Below are 24,313 nucleotides of genomic sequence, written 5' to 3'. Positions count from 1 at the left end.
GTTTCAAGAGTTTTGCTTTATTCTTTCTCATAATTTGAAACCTTCTGATTTTCTTGGAAGAACAGCAATGGGATGATCTGCAGACAAACCTCAAATTAGAAGAATATAGAATTTTTTCATTATTAAAAGAATGGATAAAACTAAATTTGACCGAGATAAAGAAAAGTTGTTTGTATTTAGAATAAATTAATTTAAGTTGACATAGGGCAGCTCATATTAGCACATGAGCCACAATGGCATTTAAATCATTTAGTATCCAGCTCCAGTGCGTTTGTAGGGGAGGGCGGGGGCAACGGGAAGTTCGTATTCGTGGACGGGGGCAACGGGGAGTTCGTATTCATGGACTGGGGCAACTGGGAGCTCGTAGACGTGGACGGGAGCGACGGGCAAGTGGTCACCCTTTGGCTGGAAACCGGCATCATCGGCAACCCAGGTCAAAGTGAACTTCTCGCCTTCGGGAGAAACCCAGTAGGAAGATCCCTTGTTGGTGTTGCCCATAACATCCTCGTAGGTGGCTTTGCCGTAAGAATCGTACTTGACTCCTTGCATTTTCTTCTGGACCTGAGATTCCTCGCGGGTGGTGTAGTCAGACTGGGCGTAGCTGTTACACAATTAAACAGTTTAGTAAATTGGAAAACATTTTAAATAAGAAGAAATAGTTTATTACCTCCATTGGCTGCTGCCATCGAGGTTGCGCTCATCAGATTGGCTGGTGATGGTGATCTCGGGGTATTTGTAGTCCTTCTCGTACTTCTTTTCGTACGAGGGGTAGCTGGACGGAGCTGCAGCAGCAGCGGCGATGAGGACGGCGACGATGAACTGTAAAAATGTTAAAAGGAATGGAATTGATTATAAGAATTAACTTGGCGATTTTTGAGCAACTTGATTTTCTTTACCAGCTTCATGTTGACTTGCTTGATCGCTTTCACGAATGATAGGACAAATAGATAAATGAGGCTTATATACTCTAGCGTAATCGGTGAAGGGCGATCACTTTTTGTCTGACCCAGTTTTATTTTCACGTCGGACTTGGCATTTGTTTACCAATAATCACATTCTAGTACCAACTAGACCGCGCCCTTAGCGACTATAATTTGTTTTCACTATGCTAGTTGTGTATTTTACCCTATTACTGATAAAATGGGTATTTATAGCATTTAGTAATAGTTACTCGAGTGTCTTCGAAAGTGCTTCAATGTCCAAACCCAAACCGGTATTTTGCATGAATATTTAAAACTAGATGGACAGCTAGTGTTGCCTTAAATGTTTTATTCACCAATCTCTTCACGTAGAATGTCAGAGATACTAAACCTTTTATTGGTGAACATTCGACGTCCAATTTCTCTTTTATTGTACCTCCGATTTTTTACTTCTTGAAATGGACTTTAAAATTCAATAAGGTATAAAGCCTAAAGCTTATTTGTAAAAGCCACGCAACTCTTCAGAAGAAATCAGCTTGCAACGGCCGACAGGGCTGAAGAATCATCGAGTTCCCTCGTGATTTGGAATTAATGGTACTAAAAAAGTCCAAACCTACAATCATATAATAGTTAACCGTGGCCACGACAGGAAGAAAAAAATAATACCCTAAGAGCAGTTATATAAAAAGGAAGCGCTACAGGCTCGTTCACATGGAATATCCTTTGATTATGTGATTTGCTCATTATTCACACGGCAAACACTCAAACAGTGAAACTCTTTGAGATGGTGGAACCTCTTGAAATGCTCCTTACGGAAAGTTGCATCATTGGCATTCTGTCGGTGAACTAAATGACGTGGACATATATGTGTGTCCACTGTCTCGCTCGTGATGTATCTTTTATATGCCCAAAATAGTAATTCGTTACATCCGAACAACGACACGCCAAAAATGTATCGGGAATCGCAACGTAAAGCTCAAGTAGTATATTTTCCTAAAGGCTATATAGAATAGCCTAGATCCGCTTTAGAATCTAGTCAGCTCATGGGTTATTTGTGACCAATATGCACGATGGTGTTGCCAACCAGCAGAGAAAGGCAACGGAGCTTTCCATCCCAAGAAAGCAGCAGCAATGTGTGTCGTCGCTGCAAAGATTGATCGAGAACAAACATAGCCGACATTCTTTTGAATTACTACCTTTCTTGCTGTAAGATTTCCATAGCAACTTTTTCGTCTCTAGCCAATCGATAAATCAGTGGAGAAAATAATAGTAATTGAAGTGCTATATTTCTTTTTAATTTTTTGAGGTGGGAGTAAAATAAAATTTAGTAGCCTACGATTAACTGCGGTTAATGTGGGAGGCATGGGACAACAGGTGAGACATAGGGTAATCTATAATTTCGAAAAGAATTTGGGTTGTAACCTTCAAACCTTTTGTGGATTACGTGATGCAACAACATTTGAAAAAGTAACAGAACTCATTCGAATGTCGAACCTTGAGCGCTTTAAGGCGAACAAACCGGAATAAATTGAGCTAATAATGACGGAATATTTCAATGAAGGCTATACAACAGTTTTTACATTAAACTAGTTTCTACGTCTCTTGCGTGCAGATCTTTTGTTGCATTACGTACAATAGTGACGAGAATTTTTTTAACAAGTAGATTATTAGCAATCGTTTGTAGGAAGAAATACAAAATGTCAGGCAATAAAAGTCCAAACAAAGATGGATATTAGTATGATATCACACTTTTTGGGAACTATGCCAAACCAACGTATTAAAACTTTTACTAAATTTTTCAGCATTCAGTTTTTTTGCTTTTTTTCAAATTTTTTCTTTCTTTGGAGAAGGCAAAGGGTTTCTTCTTAAGCCGACAGGTGGTAGCACTGAGCAGGTTTTTTTGAAGAAATCAATTTTCGATTTAGAGGATGATTGAAAACCGAAAAAAGTGTAGCGAAAAATATCGATTAGATTAGTTCAGTTTAAATTATTTCTTTCCTGAAAAACATTAGAGTAGAAAAAAAATTATACATAGGTACTTATGTAGTTGTAGACTTGTAGTTAGGGTAAGTCCCGCCGAACATTTTATAAGGTTAGATGTCGCTACGTGGCAAAATAACATATATACACACTCGAATTTCGCGAGCTACTTGGCCAGCAACCCCATTGGCCATAATGCTTTATCTAAAAAAAAAGAGGCGTTCACCGGCATACGTCAACAATTGGTGTCATACCAAAAAAGCAGTGCAATAAAGCACCGTGAAGCGTGGATTGTGGTTGGGGAGAAGAACAATTTTCCACAGTTAGTTTTGTAAGATTTATTGAATTTCAGCGAAGAGAGTATAGTAAAAATTGAAAATCAGAAATGAAACTCTTGAAAGTTATGAAGCTGCTAATAATAATCGTTTCTTTTATTCTTTTTAGGTTCCAGATGTACAACATTTTGTTGTTTTAGCTGGAATGATGGGGTACCAGTTGTTCATCCAGAAGAGGTAACAGGTGTTGCTTTCATCTTTTCATATCTCATTCACACACTAAAGTTCCTGAACATTTGTTATGGTTATAGTGAAAGCAGTGTAAGTGTGTGAAGTAGATAGGGCAGAGTGAATTCTTTTGGTTCACAGCAGAAAAAGCACGCTGTATTTTGATAGGACATAGCATGACATTTACATCAAGGAAATTTTTTGTTTAGGAAGGGTTAGAAAGAAGTATTGAAACATGTGTGGGTTGCCAAACTCAAACTTATCTTTTGCAGAAATTTCTCCTAAATTGATTAGCCATGCTGGAAGCCTTATTGTCTCTTATTAGCATCTGATAGTGTGTAAGGCCTTTTTACATACTTAAGTCATTTCTTAAAGACACAGGATTAGAAAGAAAACAGGAAGCTTAACAAAAAGAAAAGAAAGTACAATTCAAGTAAAGATGTTAAAGTAGAATTGTGTTTTATTTGTTCCACGGCTCCACCCACAATTCCACCATGTTTTAACATACAAAAAGAAACAAAAAAAAAAAGGAATGATTACAATGAAACAAAAAATAATTATCCTGTTAGGTTGTGTATATGTTTTTTGTTGTTTATTATTTACCTAATATTTTAATGGATTTCCTAATTTATTTTCTTATACTCTGGAATATATCCATATGAAGTCAGGAAGAAATTGATAGTGATGATTGGTGTGAAGAATCTATTGCCATGGAGTACCCCCATCAATTCTAATAGTTGATTGCAGTTTTGGTCATGACGGAATTTGAAAAGTCCCTTGTCAAGATCAAAATACCAACTTGAAGCCAAGAAATTGAGGCAGGTGTCTCCCACAATATATTTGACAAAAGAACGTGAAGGTGTATAGTGTATACCTACAACACGCGAGCAAATGAGCATCGTTCTCAAACAGGTTTTGCTCAAGGGTCACAAGTACCGCATCGGTTTGTATTACCTGGGCAAGGTTAGAGAGGATTCCAGAGGATTTTACAGAGCCAATTACAAGAATGACGTCACTTCCTGCTGCCACCAAGGGTAAGAAAATAATTCCTTGAATTGACTTTTGAATTTTAAAATTTTAAATGATTGGATTTTTAGTTGGTTCGGTGGAACGCAAATGCAAGCGACCGACGCCCGTCGAGTTCTTCCCTGCCTGGACGAGCCGGGATTAAAAATGACTTTTGACGTGGTTGTCGGTCACAGCAACGCCATGACGGCCCTGTCCAACATGCCCGAAATTTCCAGCCGTGCCATGTAAGTCCCTGGCGATCTGTCATGCCAAAATTGACCTTTTCTCCTTATACATCGATGGTCCTATATAACGGTGAAAAGTTGCGCGTTAATGTGTGTGTTAACTTTGATGTTACAAAAGGACAACCACGCGCGATTGGATGTGGACGTCATTTTCACGGTCGCCGCCCATGCCCACCTATTTATTGGCCATGTTCGTGACGGACTATGAGAGTTTGGAGACGATTTATCAGTTGGACGGCGACCGGTCCGTCAAGTTGCGCTTCTGGGGACGGCCGGACCAGCTGCCCCATCTAAAGGAATCCATGGCGGTCGCCGGCGACCTGCTCAACTATTTGGTGAAATACGTCCGTCAGCCGTTCACTTTACCCAAAATTGATTTTATAACCGCGCCAATTCAACTCCATTTCGAGGCCATGGAGAACTGGGGTCTCATCCTCTTTCGGTATAATCAATTGATTGATATAAATTTTATTATAAATCTAATTGAATTGAACTTTAAATAGGGAAAACCGACTTTATCACAACAAGGAAACTGACAGCGAGGACGACCGTTTTACTCTCATTCAAATAATGGCGCACGAATTGGCGCATCAGTTTTTCGGCAACTTGGTGACAAATTGATTGAAATTTATAATTTTCCAATGAGAAATTAATTCATTTTTTTTTAATTAAAAGGTTACTTCCAATTGGTGGAGTGACATTTGGTTTAATGAAGGCATGAGTTCACTCTTCGAGATGGAATTAACCGATTATGTCTGAATAATTTTCAAAATCAAATACCGTAATAATTTAAACTGCAACTACAATTTGCTGTTTAGGCAATGCCAAACGACACGTATCGTTGTGAGGCCGAACGCCACAAATCCATTCGATCCGCCATGAAATTCGAAGAGGAGCGAACAGAACCGCTGACGGTCATCCGACAAGTGGAGACGGCCGAAGAAGCTGAAAAGATGTTTGATCCACTTTCCTACAGTAAAGGTAATAGGAAATTAATTTAGTTTTTTTTTTCTGACACACAAAAATACTCAAAATCTGTCGTAGGAAGTGGTTTATTCCTGATGTTACGCAATTTCGTTGGACATGAGAAATTCAGAAACGCACTCATCACTTACATGGATCGCTAGTTAGTCACATTTAATTGATAATAATAATTAATTACGAATCACAAATTATTTAACCTCTTTTTCAATTCGTAATTCACTTAAACGACTTGTTTTTTATTCACACAGTCAATTCCAGAGTGTCAACAGTCGAAATTTCATGGAGATTTTGAACGAGCAACTGCACCAGGACCGCGAATTTGGCCGGACGATGAACGTCACGAAGATCATGAATTCTTGGACCCATCAGCCGAGTTATCCGATCGTTCGTTGCTCTCTGGCCGGCAACGGGCGAATTCGGCTGTCTCAGATGCCGTTTCCGTTACTCCGAAGCAATTCATCACAGGTCAATGCCTTGTGGTGGATCCCCATCGCCATGACGGATGGCAGACGGCCAGATTTCACCCGAGAAGGGACATATCCGAGAGTTTGGCTCACGCCCGAACGTCCGACTTTGGAGATTCCTTATTTCCCTCAGGTGTTGAACCGAGACGGACCAGCAGAAGACCAAGAACCGGACACTTGGATTCTCGTCAACGGCCAATTCGCCATCTACGGTCGAGTGTTGTACGACAAAGCCAATTGGCGACTGATCTCCAATCAGCTGATGCTCAATCACACCGTCATCCCGAAAGTGACTCGGGCTCAATTGATTGACGACGCTTTCACGCTGGCTGGAGCCGGATATTTGGACTATCAAGTGGTTGTTGAACTCATCGAGTATCTGACTTTGGTCAACGACGAGTTCGTCCAGTCTACCAGTTTATTCCACTTGAAATTGATCCAGGAACGGTCGAGACACAACGAATCGCTTTATAATCTGTTCAAGGTTCGCGAACTGACATTCACGATCAAAAGATCATAAATCATTTCATTCATTTTCACAGGAATACACCAGTAGATTCAAGTTCGAGAAAACCGACCATGGAGAGCCAGGCGACTACAACGACTGGGTTCGAGTTGGTGATCCGCTGGATGGAGTTGGCTGCCTGAACTGGAGTGACGACGGTGTGTGTGTCGATCAAGTCATGCGCCTCTTTCACGCTCAAATGGGCGGCTCAATTACCCCCGAAGAGAAAAAGTAACAACTTTGATATGATTTGAGTTGAATTGAACCGTTTAAAATGGTCCTACGTATAATTCAGGGCAATGACGGAACATTTGGAGCGCAATTGGTGTGCGGTGATTCGCTACGGTGGCAAGGAAGAATGGAACTGGGCGTGGCGAGCTAGTCTTTGCGACATGTGGTCGTCACAGCGGACAAAGATTTTATCGGCCATGAGTTGCAGTCAAGATCGTGATCGTTTGAAACAGCTTCTTTCGCGCGTGTTTTCGCCGACAATCGAACAGGACCCGCACGACACGTTCGCCACCATTGAGAAAATGACGGAAAATCACGTCGCTCGTTCCATGGTGTTGAACTTTTTGGCGACCAACTGGGAGATCCTAGGGCGACAGTAGGAACACATTTAATTTTAGACTTTTAATGCGTCGGTTTTTTTTTAAACATTTTGATTTGCGTGGACTTTTAGTTTTAGTTATAGAAGGTCTGGCGATAATTTGAAGCTGCTCACCTCTGCCGCCAAATTTCTGAGTACACCAGACGAATTGAAAGAGGTAAATTGTTCATTCAGTTGAGCATCTAATTGGTTTGAAATATACCCAATTCCGCTTTTCTTTATGTGATTTATTCGTCACGAAAAAGATGTCCCGGATTTTGTCCGACTTGGAAAATAAAGACAAGAAACTCAATCGCGCTTTCACGAACGGGATTCTGGAGGGTATCCGCAACAATATTCGCTGGGGTGAGAAGAATTTGGAACAAGTCTATTTGGTTATCGAATCTCGGATAATGACACGTCGTTCGACAAATTCACTCGCCAAGACTAACTGCATTCCCTAAGCTGTTTTGCTGCTTGTCCTGATTTCTTCATCGTTTTTTTATTTTCATAGTTTTTACCGTTTGTTAAATAAATATGGAAATAATGAAATATTCGGGTATTACTTTGCATTTTTAATTGATTATATAATTTATATTCGTATCACAGATAAAGACTGTGAATTTATTTCTCTTTGAATTCGTGTTCTGTTAACGTGTTAATCGTGTTTTGGTGTTTTGAAAACACATTTTATTTGGCTGCCGATTTTCATAAAATGGCAACGCTGCTTGACAGTTTCCCCGAAAGTACGTCTGCTCGCTTGTTCCCCAAAACGTCAGAATTTTCGTTCGTTCACCTTCATCGTTAGTTATAGTTATAGACAAGTTGGTTAATAGATGTTATTTCTGCATGTGCTAAAGAGTGAAAGAAACTAAATCGGTAATTGCGAAAATGCCCGTTCTCATTAAGTTTTCTCTTGTTTCTCGGTTGCCCACCTGAGCTGTACCACGCGTCAAGATTTGGATTTTTCTTCATTTAAACAGGTAAGAGCTTGTGAACCCAAAGAAAGAAATTTAATGTAACCAGTCACTGCTGGAAAGGGAAACCAGTGGCATCCTACAAATCGGGACTGGCTGTTTGTGTGTGTTCCAAGACTGATTGTGTAATAAAGATCATGTGAGCTGGACAGGACACTTCTAGCTAAGAATCCAAATCAACTACTTTGTTCACATCTTTTGTTTATCATTTGTCTTCAGGTGTGACAAATTGAAATATGCTGTTGTAGATGAAGTAAATATGCAAGAAATCCTTTGACTAAAACTTGCTTCTGACGCATTAAACACTTGACCTCTCTGTTGTAGAATTTTCAGTTAAGTCTACACTAGAAATGTGGTTTAAATTAGTTAATTTTCCATTGGTTGGAAGTTAGAACTGCATTTTTGTAATATTCGAAAAGTTTGCCAACTGTGACTACTTTGTAATATTTATGTAATATCTTCTTATATAATCTTCAAACTTTGTGTCTGCGTAATAATTCCAAAATCAGGCCCTTCTTGCGAGTCGCAAGCGAAGTATTACTTAAACGTTTCTTTATTCTATCAACGCCTTTGACAATCTTCAGCTGTCAAATTAGTCAGTTTCAGTTACTTTGCACATCATTGTAAACGTTTGACGGTTGTGTGGTAATTTTTTAGTGATAACTGACGATAACTATTCCACCAACAAAGCTCACTTGTTAAATTTTCGATAACTGCTTTTGTGTCTACTTCCGGTTTCTAAATTCGTTAATAGTTGTGTAAATATTTGCGTGACGCCAAAAAGATCCAAATATTCGTGATTCTCATCAAATTTGAGGTCCATTTTAAGTATCAGTTCAAAATATCGGAAAATCGTCCAAAATCGTAAATTTTCCTGACTAGTTCAGGAAAATTCTCGATTTTGACTAAATTTTGGATTTTGTTAAAAGTATAGTCAATCGACCCCAAATTTTATGGAGATTACGAATTTTGGTTTAATTTGACGTCAGCTCAATGGTTGAGGCGCTATCGCGCACTTCCGGTTTACTTCCGGAAAATTTGCATGAAACTAGCAAGTGAGCTTTGTTCTATGTATAGTTCTAAGGATTGAGTGCTAAGTTTTAGCAAACAAAAATGCCCTTTTCAAGTTTTGTGATATCTTAAGACCAGTCCTTCCTTCAAATACTGAGTTTGGGACGTGTCAAATAGATGGCGTGTTGATTGTGTCAGTCACGGGCTAATCGGTTTGTTGTCAAAAGTTACGCTAGTTTTTCTTCGAAAATAAACAAATACCAATGAATTCATAGGTAAATTCGAGTGATTTTTTTTGTAACTTGTCGGTGATGTGTTCTTTTCCGTGTATATGTTGGATAACCTTAACGTTTCTCATCAACTTATTACAGGAGGAAACGTAAAAGAGTCGTGCAGCCTACTGTCAACTATTTTGTTCAAAATCATTGTATTTTACTGAATGTGCCATCAAAATGATACAGGTAATAACCAACACTAGCTTTATTACAGAATTGCTGGAACATATTCTTCTCATCTTTTATTAGGATTCAACATAATTATCTGCTGTGTGTATTGGACTTGCTAGATCACCAACCCCAGCATGGAACAATCTCTCATTCCATCATCTAGAGAACCTTATCATCTGAATAACTGATCAGTGGTTTCATGTGTAAGTTCACTTCTCATGTCACTGAACTTTTTCCCTTACAGTCTAATATGTATTTTAAGTTTTGATCTCCACTCCGTCTAATGTTTCAGAGACAATTTCAAGTGCATACTGATAACTGTTTAATTATTCTTAATTACATCATAGACGTCAAGCACATTGAGGACACAAATTATAAACAAGGTAACTTGTTTTTCTTTATTTTTTTATTTACAGATTCTAAACTGTTGGTTTCTAAATTTGCATGGCAGACTTTATGAAAAGTCCTGTCATTTCAAGAAAGTCATCAAGGTCCGTTGCTTGCTGACCCATTGGATGCTACCCTTGAATCCTCCTTATTGACTTCTTTACACAGGACCTCCTGATTTGAGGTATGCTACAATCTTGCTTGAATATTATTGCCATCCAAATAAATGTTCATTCTGCTTACAGAGTAATCCTTCGCTACTGATCATGGACTTCGTCCATTGGTGAAAACCGACGCGAGAATGCTGTAATTGAAGACTGATAAATTGTGTAGTTAGATAAAATTATCAGTGCATATCTGGGCTCCCTTCTTTTCTGTGGCCCCGTTTCCCTAACTAACCACTAACCAACGCCCGCCGGTGGTCACTCACCCGCTGTGAAACCAGGAGGAGGGGAGGGCTCTGGTCGAACGGGGACTTGGAAGGCGCATGATCCGATGAAAACTTTTGGAGGGTCATGAGTCTAACCCGGAAGCCTAGTATGACTACATCTCCCCAGTAAAACTTGCCTCGTACTTCTCTCTTCTTCTCGGTCCAGATAAATATCTCTGGGGGCCGTAGACATATCCTATAACAGCATGTGCGAGTTAAACAAAGCAACCCACTACCCAATGAAACAAAAAGCCATGGTTTATTATTTGCGCAAATCTCCGTCAGTCAAGTTACAAATTTTTCTAATTCAACAACTCGCGTAGAATTTTGCATCTAGTCTATTAGTGCAAATCGCGATTCCATGTGTTTGGTAGTTAAGAAAATGGTTGTTTAAAAAACAAACAATGGGGTGTTCTGTGTAGCCAAAAAAACTCACCATTGTTTGTTTTTTTAAACAACCATCTTCTTAACTACCAATCACATAGGATCGCTATTTGCACCAGTAGACTAGATCCAAAATTCGACAGAAGTTGATGAGTTTGAAAAATTTGTAACTTGACTGACCCAGATTTCCGCAAAACTAAACCATCGCTTTTTGTCTCATTGCCGCAGCGGTGGTGGCGGGTTGCGTTTAACTCGTACAGAAGAAAAACGTCTTGAACCGGACGCTCTGTTTATTGAATTTTTTTAACATTTTTAAAAGAAAATAAAACAAATTGGTTCATACAACGTATTTATTTTGATTTATTACACATGGTTAAGGTAATTGGTTTTTAGGGTTGAGGGTATAAATTTAGGGGTTAGTAGGTGTATGTTTTCGGGGTTTGAAGGATTGGAAGGTATATGTTTGTGGGGTTTGGAGATTAATTGGTAGGGCAACATTTGTATGGTAATAGATTAACTGAATTTTTATCCAAACTTGAAATATCCTCCCTCCCCCCTCCAACATCCTCCACTTTCCTTTCCCAATCCCGGAAACATGTTTATTATTTGTTGACATAAACATCCCAAATTTTTTTTTTTGCTTCTGAACTTATAAACTGCAATAGTCGCGATGACAATTTAACAAAATATGATGCAACTTCGGTAACACAACATCAGCACCAAGGAACGGCCAATTGAACTTGATGTAGAAAGATCTTTCACCATCATAGGCTGCAACAACGTGCCACATCGGACAGCAACTACACGAACATACATGATCAACCTATAACCGAAATGAAATGAATTAAATAATCTTCAGCATCAATGGAAATGCTGTCAATTAAAAGACGAATAAATGTCACTTTATGTTATTTACAAGAATTAGAGCCCTCAGCTGGCTGCGTCAAATCCATGTGTAAGTTGGGCAGCAACAAAGAAGCTCAAACTCCACCAGGGTGTTAATCCTATTTAGAAAAAAACAAAAAAACAACTCAATTACTATCAAGCAACAATTTCTCAAATGACAAAACATTTTGATCGAAGTTAAGTTAAACTACAAAATCCTTCAGAATAAATGTTGCAAAGGAATGTACAGTTAGCAAGCTTTTCAAAGGTTCAATTTCTACAACTGAAATAGGTTGAAGAGATAGGCACTAACTAAATCTGTAGTCTCACAGTTAGAAAGTTGAACATTACATTTACCTGAATTGTTCTGAAGTGTTTCTGACAAACATGAAGCTGGTACAGGAAAAAGAGACATTTTGGCAAAATGTTCAGCTGCTCAGGCCACATGATCAGATGAAATTGCCATGTAGAAATTATAGGCTGTTACCAGATACCGGGGTGTTAATCCTATTTTAAAAAAAACAAAAAAAAACAACTCAATTACTATCAAGCAACAACTTCTCAAATGAAAAAACATTTTGATCGAAGTTAAGTTAAACTACAAAATCCTTCAGAATAAATGTTGCAAAGGAATGCACAGTTGGCAAGCTTTTCAAAGGTTCAATTTCCACAACTGAAATAGGTTGAAGAGATAGGCACTAACTAAATCTGTAGTCTCACAGTTAGAAGTTGAACATTATATTTACCTGAATTGTTCTGAAGTGTTTCTGACAAACGTGAAGCTGGTACAGGAAAAAGAGACATTTTGGCAAAATGTTCAGCTGCTCAGGCCACATGATCAGATGAAATTGCCATGTAGAAATTATAGGCTGATACCAGATAAATACCTAAATTCACACACAAATAATTAACACAGTCACATCCAAGAATCTTAAGAGCAATTACCATTATTACGAATAAAAATGTCAAGAAAGGAAAGTACGCCGTATTAAGTATCCAATCCAACGATACGTTTTCAACATGTGGCTTCCAATCAGTGTTTTAAGAAATGGCGGAATTTCGTCTTGAGTAACGAAGACACTCGCGCCATCTAGCAGACATAATTGATAATTTTAGCAACCTAGTGATATCCAATATATTCCTTAGGCACTCGGAAGACTGGACGGAATGGAAGTAACATTTTTTTTTTTTTCAAAACTACTTTAAAATCAATTTAGCAAATCTTTACATAATTGCGGAAAAATTACTGAATTATTAATCCCTAAGGCCCCTAAGGTGAATGAGTAGCAGTACAAGAGCCAATCTACAACCTGTATCTGTGAAGTGTGAATTCATATCACATGTAGTTAGCTTACATCTGTAAAGGATATGCTGTGCTGGAACTCTGTGGCTGGAATGTTTTAAATTGTGGTGATGCAAAGTAGCAGTTCTTCCAGGATGCTGTTGGACAAAGTGATAACAGCCCCAAGACATCTTCCAGGATTTCATTTCGTCTTTAGAAAGAAGAGTACTGAGTATGCTGACTGCAAACTCTTGATTACCATGTGTGATGCATAGATCTATTTCAGTAATATGTGTGGTTAGTTGTAGTCTGTGGTTGTATTGACTTAAACCATACCTGTTGTGATCTCCTGAAATGATAAATTGTTGATGTTTCTTCTTACATTGTTTTCTGGCTTTTTGCCAGGACTAGAAGCTGTTGCTGGTGAACTGACTGGTTCACTGGAATTTCAGATACTCATGTCAAAGTGTGTCATAGAATCATTTTGCAGCTTCTTTTCGTAAAATTATTCATGAACTATTTCGCTTTTCTATACGAATCTTGCTTTACTGAAAGCAACTGCAGCACAAACTTCTTGAATGATCCCAAGCTCCCACTGCCCAAACACTTGTTGACGTGTTGACAGTTAACGTTTAGGGTCTTAGCGTTGCTGAGGTTATTTTGGTTATTGCAACGCCTTGCCGCTAGGTGCGCTGCAGTCTGACGTTGCGAGAAGAACTCCACCGACAAGGCGACAATAGAACCCAAATATTTTAATTAATTTTTTAAAATTTCTTTGTATGCGATAGTAGAACTCCAACGACAGTAGAACTCCAACGACATAAGAACCCCTTTTTTAAATATTTTTAAAAATACCCTTCAATAGAACTCCAGCGCAACGTCAGACTGCAGCGCACCTAGCGGCCTGACGTTGCAATAGCATAGCGACGACCCTTCAGGCCTTAATCTTTGCAGGCAACACAACACAATACGGCTAACGAAACGAGTCTGGACTGTCTCGTAAACGTTAACTCGTCAACAAGTGTTTGGGCAGTGGGAGCTTGGGATCATTCAAGAAGTTTGTGCTGCAGTTGCTTTCAGTAAAGCAAGATTCGTATAGAAAAGCGAAATAGTTCATGAATAATTTTACGAAAAGAAGCTGCAAAATGATTCTATGACACACTTTGACATGAGTATCTGAAATTCCAGTGAACCAGTCAGTTCACCAGCAACAGCTTCTAGTCCTGGCAAAAAGCCAGAAAACAATGTAAGAAGAAACATCAACAATTTATCATTTCAGGAGATCACAACAGGTATGGTTTAAGTCAATACAACCACAGACTACAACTAACCACACATATTACTGAAATAGATCTATGCATCACACATGGTAATCAAGAGTTTGCAGTCAGCATACTCAGTACTCTTCTTTCTAAAGACGAAATGAAATCCTGGAAGATGTCTTGGGGCTGTTATCACTTTGTCCAACAGCATCCTGGAAGAACTGCTACTTTGCATCACCACAATTTAAAACATTCCAGCCACAGAGTTCCAGCACAGCATATCCTTTACAGATGTAAGCTAACTACATGTGATATGAATTCACACTTCACAGATACAGGTTGTAGATTGGCTCTTGTACTGCTACTCATTCACCTTAGGGGCCTTAGGGATTAATAATTCAGTAATTTTTCCGCAATTATGTAAAGATTTGCTAAATTGATTTTAAAGTAGTTTTGAAAAAAAAAAAATGTTACTTCCATTCCGTCCAGTCTTCCGAGTGCCTAAGGAATATATTGGATATCACTAGGTTGCTAAAATTATCAATTATGTCTGCTAGATGGCGCGAGTGTCTTCGTTACTCAAGACGAAATTCCGCCATTTCTTAAAACACTGATTGGAAGCCACATGTTGAAAACGTATCGTTGGATTGGATACTTAATACGGCGTACTTTCCTTTCTTGACATTTTTATTCGTAATAATGGTAATTGCTCTTAAGATTCTTGGATGTGACTGTGTTAATTATTTGTGTGTGAATTTAGGTATTTATCTGGTATCAGCCTATAATTTCTACATGGCAATTTCATCTGATCATGTGGCCTGAGCAGCTGAACATTTTGCCAAAATGTCTCTTTTTCCTGTACCAGCTTCACGTTTGTCAGAAACACTTCAGAACAATTCAGGTAAATATAATGTTCAACTTCTAACTGTGAGACTACAGATTTAGTTAGTGCCTATCTCTTCAACCTATTTCAGTTGTGGAAATTGAACCTTTGAAAAGCTTGCCAACTGTGCATTCCTTTGCAACATTTATTCTGAAGGATTTTGTAGTTTAACTTAACTTCGATCAAAATGTTTTTTCATTTGAGAAGTTGTTGCTTGATAGTAATTGAGTTGTTTTTTTTTGTTTTTTTAAAAATAGGATTAACACCCCGGTATCTGGTAACAGCCTATAATTTCTACATGGCAATTTCATCTGATCATGTGGCCTGAGCAGCTGAACATTTTGCCAAAATGTCTCTTTTTCCTGTACCAGCTTCATGTTTGTCAGAAACACTTCAGAACAATTCAGGTAAATGTAATGTTCAACTTTCTAACTGTGAGACTACAGATTTAGTTAGTGCCTATCTCTTCAACCTATTTCAGTTGTAGAAATTGAACCTTTGAAAAGCTTGCTAACTGTACATTCCTTTGCAACATTTATTCTGAAGGATTTTGTAGTTTAACTTAACTTCGATCAAAATGTTTTGTCATTTGAGAAATTGTTGCTTGATAGTAATTGAGTTGTTTTTTTGTTTTTTTCTAAATAGGATTAACACCCTGGTGGAGTTTGAGCTTCTTTGTTGCTGCCCAACTTACACATGGATTTGACGCAGCCAGCTGAGGGCTCTAATTCTTGTAAATAACATAAAGTGACATTTATTCGTCTTTTAATTGACAGCATTTCCATTGATGCTGAAGATTATTTAATTCATTTCATTTCGGTTATAGGTTGATCATGTATGTTCGTGTAGTTGCTGTCCGATGTGGCACGTTGTTGCAGCCTATGATGGTGAAAGATCTTTCTACATCAAGTTCAATTGGCCGTTCCTTGGTGCTGATGTTGTGTTACCGAAGTTGCATCATATTTTGTTAAATTGTCATCGCGACTATTGCAGTTTATAAGTTCAGAAGCAAAAAAAAAAATTTGGGATGTTTATGTCAACAAATAATAAACATGTTTCCGGGATTGGGAAAGGAAAGTGGAGGATGTTGGAGGGGGGAGGGAGGATATTTCAAGTTTGGATAAAAATTCAGTTAATCTATTACCATACAAATGTTGCCCTACCAATTAATCTCCAAACCCCACAAACATATACCTTCCAATCCTTCAAACCCCGAAAACATACACCTACTAACCCCTAAATTTATACCCTCAACCCTAAAAACCAATTACCTTAACCATGTGTAATAAATCAAAATAAATACGTTGTATGAACCAATTTGTTTTATTTTCTTTTAAAAATGTTAAAAAAATTCAATAAACACAGCGTCCGGTTCAAGACGTTTTTCTTCTGTACGAGTTAAACGCAACCCGCCACCACCGCTGCGGCAATGAGACAAAAAGCGATGGTTTAGTTTTGCGGAAATCTGGGTCAGTCAAGTTACAAATTTTTCAAACTCATCAACTTCTGTCGAATTTTGGATCTAGTCTACTGGTGCAAATAGCGATCCTATGTGATTGGTAGTTAAGAAGATGGTTGTTTAAAAAAACAAACAATGGTGAGTTTTTTTGGCTACACAGAACACCCCATTGTTTGTTTTTTAAACAACCATTTTCTTAACTACCAAACACATGGAATCGCGATTTGCACTAATAGACTAGATGCAAAATTCTACGCGAGTTGTTGAATTAGAAAAATTTGTAACTTGACTGACGGAGATTTGCGCAAGTAATAAACCATGGCTTTTTGTTTCATTGGGTAGTGGGTTGCTTTGTTTAACTCGCACATGCTGTTATAGGATATGTCTACGGCCCCCAGAGATATTTATCTGGACCGAGAAGAAGAGAGAAGTACGAGGCAAGTTTTACTGGGGAGATGTAGTCATACTAGGCTTCCGGGTTAGACTCATGACCCTCCAAAAGTTTTCATCGGATCATGCGCCTTCCAAGTCCCCGTTCGACCAGAGCCCTCCCCTCCTCCTGGTTTCACAGCGGGTGAGTGACCACCGGCGGGCGTTGGTTAGTGGTTAGTTAGGGAAACGGGGCCACAGAAAAGAAGGGAGCCCAGATATGCACTGATAATTTTATCTAACTACACAATTTATCAGTCTTCAATTACAGCATTCTCGCGTCGGTTTTCACCAATGGACGAAGTCCATGATCAGTAGCGAAGGATTACTCTGTAAGCAGAATGAACATTTATTTGGATGGCAATAATATTCAAGCAAGATTGTAGCGACAGAAAGTAATACCTCAAATCAGGAGGTCCTGTGTAAAGAAGTCAATAAGGAGGATTCAAGGGTAGCATCCAATGGGTCAGCAAGCAACGGACCTTGATGACTTTCTTGAAATGACAGGACTTTTCATAAAGTCTGCCATGCAAATTTAGAAACCAACAGTTTAGAATCTGTAAATAAAAAAATAAAGAAAAACAAGTTACCTTGTTTATAATTTGTGTCCTCAATGTGCTTGACGTCTATGATGTAATTAAGAATAATTAAACAGTTATCAGTATGCACTTGAAATTGTCTCTGAAACATTAGACGGAGTGGAGATCAAAACTTAAAATACATATTAGACTGTAAGGGAAAAAGTTCAGTGACATGAGAAGTGAACTTACACATGAAACCACTGATCAGTTATTCAGATGATAAGGTTCTCTAGATGATGGAATGAGAGATTGTTCCATGCTGGGGTTGGTGATCTAGCAAGTCCAATACACACAGCAGATAATTATGTTGAATCCTAATAAAAGATGAGAAGAATATGTTCCAGCAATTCTGTAATAAAGCTAGTGTTGGTTATTACCTGTATCATTTTGATGGCACATTCAGTAAAATACAATGATTTTGAACAAAATAGTTGACAGTAGGCTGCACGACTCTTTTACGTTTCCTCCTGTAATAAGTTGATGAGAAACGTTAAGGTTATCCAACATATACACGGAAAAGAACACATCACCGACAAGTTACAAAAAAAATCACTCGAATTTACCTATGAATTCATTGGTATTTGTTTATTTTCGAAGAAAAACTAGCGTAACTTTTGACAACAAACCGATTAGCCCGTGACTGACACAATCAACACGCCATCTATTTGACACGTCCCAAACTCAGTATTTGAAGGAAGGACTGGTCTTAAGATATCACAAAACTTGAAAAGGGCATTTTTGTTTGCTAAAACTTAGCACTCAATCCTTAGAACTATACATAGAACAAAGCTCACTTGCTAGTTTCATGCAAATTTTCCGGAAGTAAACCGGAAGTGCGCGATAGCGCCTCAACCATTGAGCTGACGTCAAATTAAACCAAAATTCGTAATCTCCATAAAATTTGGGGTCGATTGACTATACTTTTAACAAAATCCAAAATTTAGTCAAAATCGAGAATTTTCCTGAACTAGTCAGGAAAATTTACGATTTTGGACGATTTTCCGATATTTTGAACTGATACTTAAAATGGACCTCAAATTTGATGAGAATCACGAATATTTGGATCTTTTTGGCGTCACGCAAATATTTACACAACTATTAACGAATTTAGAAACCGGAAGTAGACACAAAAGCAGTTATCGAAAATTTAACAAGTGAGCTTTGTTGGTGGAATAGTTATCGTCAGTTATCACTAAAAAATTACCACACAACCGTCAAACGTTTACAATGATGTGCAAAGTAACTGAAACTGACTAATTTGACAGCTGAAGATTGTCAAAGGCGTTGATAGAATAAAGAAACGTTTAAGTAATACTTCGCTTGCGACTCGCAAGAAGGGCCTGATTTTGGAATTATTACGCAGACACAAAGTTTGAAGATTATATAAGAAGATATTACATAAATATTACAAAGTAGTCACAGTTGGCAAACTTTTCGAATATTACAAAAATGCAGTTCTAACTTCCAACCAATGGAAAATTAACTAATTTAAACCACATTTCTAGTGTAGACTTAACTGAAAATTCTACAACAGAGAGGTCAAGTGTTTAATGCGTCAGAAGCAAGTTTTAGTCAAAGGATTTCTTGCATATTTACTTCATCTACAACAGCATATTTCAATTTGTCACACCTGAAGACAAATGATAAACAAAAGATGTGAACAAAGTAGTTGATTTGGATTCTTAGCTAGAAGTGTCCTGTCCAGCTCACATGATCTTTATTACACAATCAGTCTTGGAACACACACAAACAGCCAGTCCCGATTTGTAGGATGCCACTGGTTTCCCTTTCCAGCAGTGACTGGTTACATTAAATTTCTTTCTTTGGGTTCACAAGCTCTTACCTGTTTAAATGAAGAAAAATCCAAATCTTGACGCGTGGTACAGCTCAGGTGGGCAACCGAGAAACAAGAGAAAACTTAATGAGAACGGGCATTTTCGCAATTACCGATTTAGTTTCTTTCACTCTTTAGCACATGCAGAAATAACATCTATTAACCAACTTGTCTATAACTATAACTAACGATGAAGGTGAACGAACGAAAATTCTGACGTTTTGGGGAACAAGCGAGCAGACGTACTTTCGGGGAAACTGTAAAGCAGCGTTGCCATTTTATGAAAATCGGCAGCCAAATAAAATGTGTTTTCAAAACACCAAAACACGATTAACACGTTAACAGAACACGAATTCAAAGAGAAATAAATTCACAGTCTTTATCTGTGATACGAATATAAATTATATAATCAATTAAAAATGCAAAGTAATACCCGAATATTTCATTATTTCCATATTTATTTAACAAACGGTAAAAACTATGAAAATAAAAAAACGATGAAGAAATCAGGACAAGCAGCAAAACAGCTTAGGGAATGCAGTTAGTCTTGGCGAGTGAATTTGTCGAACGACGTGTCATTATCCGAGATTCGATAACCAAATAGACTTGTTCCAAATTCTTCTCACCCCAGCGAATATTGTTGCGGATACCCTCCAGAATCCCGTTCGTGAAAGCGCGATTGAGTTTCTTGTCTTTATTTTCCAAGTCGGACAAAATCCGGGACATCTTTTTCGTGACGAATAAATCACATAAAGAAAAGCGGAATTGGGTATATTTCAAACCAATTAGATGCTCAACTGAATGAACAATTTACCTCTTTCAATTCGTCTGGTGTACTCAGAAATTTGGCGGCAGAGGTGAGCAGCTTCAAATTATCGCCAGACCTTCTATAACTAAAACTAAAAGTCCACGCAAATCAAAATGTTTAAAAAAAAACCGACGCATTAAAAGTCTAAAATTAAATGTGTTCCTACTGTCGCCCTAGGATCTCCCAGTTGGTCGCCAAAAAGTTCAACACCATGGAACGAGCGACGTGATTTTCCGTCATTTTCTCAATGGTGGCGAACGTGTCGTGCGGGTCCTGTTCGATTGTCGGCGAAAACACGCGCGAAAGAAGCTGTTTCAAACGATCACGATCTTGACTGCAACTCATGGCCGATAAAATCTTTGTCCGCTGTGACGACCACATGTCGCAAAGACTAGCTCGCCACGCCCAGTTCCATTCTTCCTTGCCACCGTAGCGAATCACCGCACACCAATTGCGCTCCAAATGTTCCGTCATTGCCCTGAATTATACGTAGGACCATTTTAAACGGTTCAATTCAACTCAAATCATATCAAAGTTGTTACTTTTTCTCTTCGGGGGTAATTGAGCCGCCCATTTGAGCGTGAAAGAGGCGCATGACTTGATCGACACACACACCGTCGTCACTCCAGTTCAGGCAGCCAACTCCATCCAGCGGATCACCAACTCGAACCCAGTCGTTGTAGTCGCCTGGCTCTCCATGGTCGGTTTTCTCGAACTTGAATCTACTGGTGTATTCCTGTGAAAATGAATGAAATGATTTATGATCTTTTGATCGTGAATGTCAGTTCGCGAACCTTGAACAGATTATAAAGCGATTCGTTGTGTCTCGACCGTTCCTGGATCAATTTCAAGTGGAATAAACTGGTAGACTGGACGAACTCGTCGTTGACCAAAGTCAGATACTCGATGAGTTCAACAACCACTTGATAGTCCAAATATCCGGCTCCAGCCAGCGTGAAAGCGTCGTCAATCAATTGAGCCCGAGTCACTTTCGGGATGACGGTGTGATTGAGCATCAGCTGATTGGAGATCAGTCGCCAATTGGCTTTGTCGTACAACACTCGACCGTAGATGGCGAATTGGCCGTTGACGAGAATCCAAGTGTCCGGTTCTTGGTCTTCTGCTGGTCCGTCTCGGTTCAACACCTGAGGGAAATAAGGAATCTCCAAAGTCGGACGTTCGGGCGTGAGCCAAACTCTCGGATATGTCCCTTCTCGGGTGAAATCTGGCCGTCTGCCATCCGTCATGGCGATGGGGATCCACCACAAGGCATTGACCTGTGATGAATTGCTTCGGAGTAACGGAAACGGCATCTGAGACAGCCGAATTCGCCCGTTGCCGGCCAGAGAGCAACGAACGATCGGATAACTCGGCTGATGGGTCCAAGAATTCATGATCTTCGTGACGTTCATCGTCCGGCCAAATTCGCGGTCCTGGTGCAGTTGCTCGTTCAAAATCTCCATGAAATTTCGACTGTTGACACTCTGGAATTGACTGTGTGAATAAAAAACAAGTCGTTTAAGTGAATTACGAATTGAAAAAGAGGTTAAATAATTTGTGATTCGTAATTAATTATTATTATCAATTAAATGTGACTAACTAGCGATCCATGTAAGTGATGAGTGCGTTTCTGAATTTCTCATGTCCAACGAAATTGCGTAACATCAGGAATAAACCACTTCCTACGACAGATTTTGAGTATTTTTGTGTGTCAGAAAAAAAAAACTAAATTAATTTCCTATTACCTTTACTGTAGGAAAGTGGATCAAACATCTTTTCAGCTTCTTCGGCCGTCTCCACTTGTCGGATGACCGTCAGCGGTTCTGTTCGCTCCTCTTCGAATTTCATGGCGGATCGAATGGATTTGTGGCGTTCGGCCTCACAACGATACGTGTCGTTTGGCATTGCCTAAACAGCAAATTGTAGTTGCAGTTTAAATTATTACGGTATTTGATTTTGAAAATTATTCAGACATAATCGGTTAATTCCATCTCGAAGAGTGAACTCATGCCTTCATTAAACCAAATGTCACTCCACCAATTGGAAGTAACCTTTTAATTAAAAAAAAATGAATTAATTTCTCATTGGAAAATTATAAATTTCAATCAATTTGTCACCAAGTTGCCGAAAAACTGATGCGCCAATTCGTGCGCCATTATTTGAATGAGAGTAAAACGGTCGTCCTCGCTGTCAGTTTCCTTGTTGTGATAAAGTCGGTTTTCCCTATTTAAAGTTCAATTCAATTAGATTTATAATAAAATTTATATCAATCAATTGATTATACCGAAAGAGGATGAGACCCCAGTTCTCCATGGCCTCGAAATGGAGTTGAATTGGCGCGGTTATAAAATCAATTTTGGGTAAAGTGAACGGCTGACGGACGTATTTCACCAAATAGTTGAGCAGGTCGCCGGCGACCGCCATGGATTCCTTTAGATGGGGCAGCTGGTCCGGCCGTCCCCAGAAGCGCAACTTGACGGACCGGTCGCCGTCCAACTGATAAATCGTCTCCAAACTCTCATAGTCCGTCACGAACATGGCCAATAAATAGGTGGGCATGGGCGGCGACCGTGAAAATGACGTCCACATCCAATCGCGCGTGGTTGTCCTTTTGTAACATCAAAGTTAACACACACATTAACGCGCAACTTTTCACCGTTATATAGGACCATCGATGTATAAGGAGAAAAGGTCAATTTTGGCATGACAGATCGCCAGGGACTTACATGGCACGGCTGGAAATTTCGGGCATGTTGGACAGGGCCGTCATGGCGTTGCTGTGACCGACAACCACGTCAAAAGTCATTTTTAATCCCGGCTCGTCCAGGCAGGGAAGAACTCGACGGGCGTCGGTCGCTTGCATTTGCGTTCCACCGAACCAACTAAAAATCCAATCATTTAAAATTTTAAAATTCAAAAGTCAATTCAAGGAATTATTTTCTTACCCTTGGTGGCAGCAGGAAGTGACGTCATTCTTGTAATTGGCTCTGTAAAATCCTCTGGAATCCTCTCTAACCTTGCCCAGGTAATACAAACCGATGCGGTACTTGTGACCCTTGAGCAAAACCTGTTTGAGAACTATGCTCATTTGCTCCCGCTCCGGCACCTCCTGGATCGTCTGAAATTCCTTGGAGGTTTGAACGAAAAGACCTGAGAAGCAGAGATCCTCCAGCTGGAGAAATCGGTCGTCGATGGCCGAATTGACAGCGGCCGTTTCGTTCCCGACACTCCGCACGCTGACGTCGATGATGGTGAGCTCGACTGCGTGGAACGTGATCAAATTGGTCGTCCTGGTCGGCTGGACGTCGATGTAAACGTGGCCGCACAATCGCGGGCTGCCGCCGCTGATGACGGGCAACAGGACCAGGTCGTAGTGGAGGGGATTGAGGAAAGGATCGATCCTGTGTCCGTCGCTCATCCCATTGGAGGCGAGCAGAAATAAAATTAATCGGATGAATATCAAACGCATTTTCCAAATTGAATCAATCAACACAAATAAAAGATTTGAAATGAAATTCGGTGATGGAGAAGTTAGTTAACTTTGCGGGTATAGGAGTGCACTGGTGTACGGTCCACGGGCGACTGCCGATCAGAGGTTAAACCAATGGCATCATCAACTGCCAAATACTTTAGGGTTTGTAACTTAACCGACGGTCATCAAACCTGTTTTTGTTTTTTTCCAATCTTCGCTATAAGGCAATATGAAACGGGATTAGTCAAAGAAAAGTTCGATTAAATATGGCCGAAGCAAGCGATACATTTCCCAGCAAAAAAAAAAAAAAAAAAACAATTCAGGAATGAACATTCAAGGTTAAAGCTGATATCTTTCAATCTTGTACAAGGATCTTATCAATCGATCTTAAGAAAACCGAAAATTTCCCCCAACAGAATTATATGAAAACTCAAATAGGCAATGTTGATCAAATTCAAAATGAGATCAACTCAATTCAAAAACCGGTTATAATTTACCTCGTGATATTTTTTCTTCTTCTGGGAACGTGCCGTCCGGTTTGCACGCCCGATCCTTTGCCAACATCAATCAATTTTTTCCTTCTTC

General features: G+C 39.2%; 3 protein-coding genes and 6 long non-coding RNA genes across 16 annotated transcripts; 4 read left to right on the top strand and 5 right to left on the bottom strand.

Moving 5' to 3' along the window:
• Positions 1-156: 156 nt before the first annotated feature.
• On the bottom strand, positions 157-1,001 carry LOC124196472 (cuticle protein CP14.6-like). Its single transcript, XM_046591584.1, has 3 exons — positions 897-1,001; positions 668-819; positions 157-601 (listed from the first exon to the last, which is right to left on the bottom strand). Exons 1-3 carry the CDS (start codon positions 903-905, stop codon positions 250-252), a joined length of 513 nt encoding a protein of 170 aa, XP_046447540.1. The 5' UTR covers positions 906-1,001; the 3' UTR covers positions 157-249.
• Positions 1,002-3,077: 2,076 nt separating this feature from the next.
• On the top strand, positions 3,078-7,750 carry LOC124196454 (aminopeptidase N-like). Of its 5 annotated transcripts, none has more exons than XM_046591546.1 (14): positions 3,078-3,231; positions 3,345-3,412; positions 4,068-4,437; positions 4,501-4,656; positions 4,775-5,098; positions 5,160-5,265; positions 5,332-5,409; positions 5,475-5,637; positions 5,701-5,782; positions 5,889-6,588; positions 6,647-6,840; positions 6,905-7,216; positions 7,292-7,376; positions 7,465-7,750. In XM_046591546.1, exons 3-14 carry the CDS (start codon positions 4,295-4,297, stop codon positions 7,660-7,662), a joined length of 2,541 nt encoding a protein of 846 aa, XP_046447502.1. In that variant the 5' UTR covers positions 3,078-3,231; positions 3,345-3,412; positions 4,068-4,294; the 3' UTR covers positions 7,663-7,750. The 5 variants fall into 5 exon arrangements, with proteins under 5 accessions (XP_046447502.1, XP_046447507.1, XP_046447505.1 ...); XM_046591551.1 differs by having other exon boundaries at positions 3,087-3,231; positions 7,298-7,376; XM_046591549.1 differs by having other exon boundaries at positions 3,108-3,222.
• Positions 7,751-9,412: 1,662 nt separating this feature from the next.
• Positions 9,413-10,317, top strand: LOC124196496. Its single transcript, XR_006875737.1, has 6 exons — positions 9,413-9,461; positions 9,558-9,647; positions 9,711-9,835; positions 9,925-10,015; positions 10,084-10,203; positions 10,265-10,317. It is a non-coding gene; the product is annotated as an uncharacterized LOC124196496 (long non-coding RNA).
• An 848-nt stretch (positions 10,318-11,165) lies between these two features.
• On the bottom strand, positions 11,166-12,817 carry LOC124196296. Of its 2 annotated transcripts, XR_006875651.1 has the most exons (5): positions 12,664-12,817; positions 12,465-12,605; positions 12,076-12,225; positions 11,750-11,837; positions 11,166-11,656 (listed from the first exon to the last, which is right to left on the bottom strand). It is a non-coding gene; the product is annotated as an uncharacterized LOC124196296 (long non-coding RNA). The 2 variants fall into 2 exon arrangements; XR_006875652.1 differs by lacking the exons at positions 12,076-12,225; positions 12,664-12,817 and having other exon boundaries at positions 11,512-11,656; positions 12,465-12,515.
• A 299-nt stretch (positions 12,818-13,116) lies between these two features.
• Positions 13,117-13,815, bottom strand: LOC124196295. The gene is made up of 2 exons (XR_006875650.1): positions 13,337-13,815; positions 13,117-13,277 (listed from the first exon to the last, which is right to left on the bottom strand). It is a non-coding gene; the product is annotated as an uncharacterized LOC124196295 (long non-coding RNA).
• A 163-nt stretch (positions 13,816-13,978) lies between these two features.
• Positions 13,979-14,512, top strand: LOC124196294. The gene is made up of 2 exons (XR_006875649.1): positions 13,979-14,292; positions 14,352-14,512. It is a non-coding gene; the product is annotated as an uncharacterized LOC124196294 (long non-coding RNA).
• Positions 14,513-14,810: 298 nt separating this feature from the next.
• Positions 14,811-16,462, top strand: LOC124196293. Of its 2 annotated transcripts, XR_006875647.1 has the most exons (5): positions 14,811-14,964; positions 15,023-15,163; positions 15,403-15,552; positions 15,791-15,878; positions 15,972-16,462. It is a non-coding gene; the product is annotated as an uncharacterized LOC124196293 (long non-coding RNA). The 2 variants fall into 2 exon arrangements; XR_006875648.1 differs by lacking the exons at positions 14,811-14,964; positions 15,403-15,552 and having other exon boundaries at positions 15,091-15,163; positions 15,972-16,117.
• A 911-nt stretch (positions 16,463-17,373) lies between these two features.
• On the bottom strand, positions 17,374-18,226 carry LOC124196292. Its single transcript, XR_006875646.1, has 5 exons — positions 18,178-18,226; positions 17,992-18,081; positions 17,804-17,928; positions 17,624-17,714; positions 17,374-17,555 (listed from the first exon to the last, which is right to left on the bottom strand). It is a non-coding gene; the product is annotated as an uncharacterized LOC124196292 (long non-coding RNA).
• A 1,662-nt stretch (positions 18,227-19,888) lies between these two features.
• Positions 19,889-23,945, bottom strand: LOC124196290 (aminopeptidase N-like). 2 transcript variants are annotated; one of them, XM_046591231.1, is made up of 12 exons: positions 23,202-23,945; positions 22,983-23,138; positions 22,541-22,864; positions 22,374-22,479; positions 22,230-22,307; positions 22,002-22,164; positions 21,857-21,938; positions 21,051-21,750; positions 20,799-20,992; positions 20,423-20,734; positions 20,263-20,341; positions 19,889-20,174 (listed from the first exon to the last, which is right to left on the bottom strand). In XM_046591231.1, exons 1-12 carry the CDS (start codon positions 23,723-23,725, stop codon positions 19,977-19,979), a joined length of 2,916 nt encoding a protein of 971 aa, XP_046447187.1. In that variant the 5' UTR covers positions 23,726-23,945; the 3' UTR covers positions 19,889-19,976. The 2 variants fall into 2 exon arrangements, with proteins under 2 accessions (XP_046447187.1, XP_046447186.1); XM_046591230.1 differs by having other exon boundaries at positions 20,263-20,347; positions 23,202-23,943.
• Positions 23,946-24,313: the final 368 nt, after the last annotated feature.

Source organism: Daphnia pulex, chromosome 6, assembly GCF_021134715.1.
Source record: "Daphnia pulex isolate KAP4 chromosome 6, ASM2113471v1".
NCBI lineage: Eukaryota > Metazoa > Arthropoda > Branchiopoda > Diplostraca > Daphniidae > Daphnia > Daphnia pulex.
The sequence above is the reverse complement of the archived record's forward strand: the minus strand, read 5'-3'. Positions and strand labels throughout refer to the sequence as shown.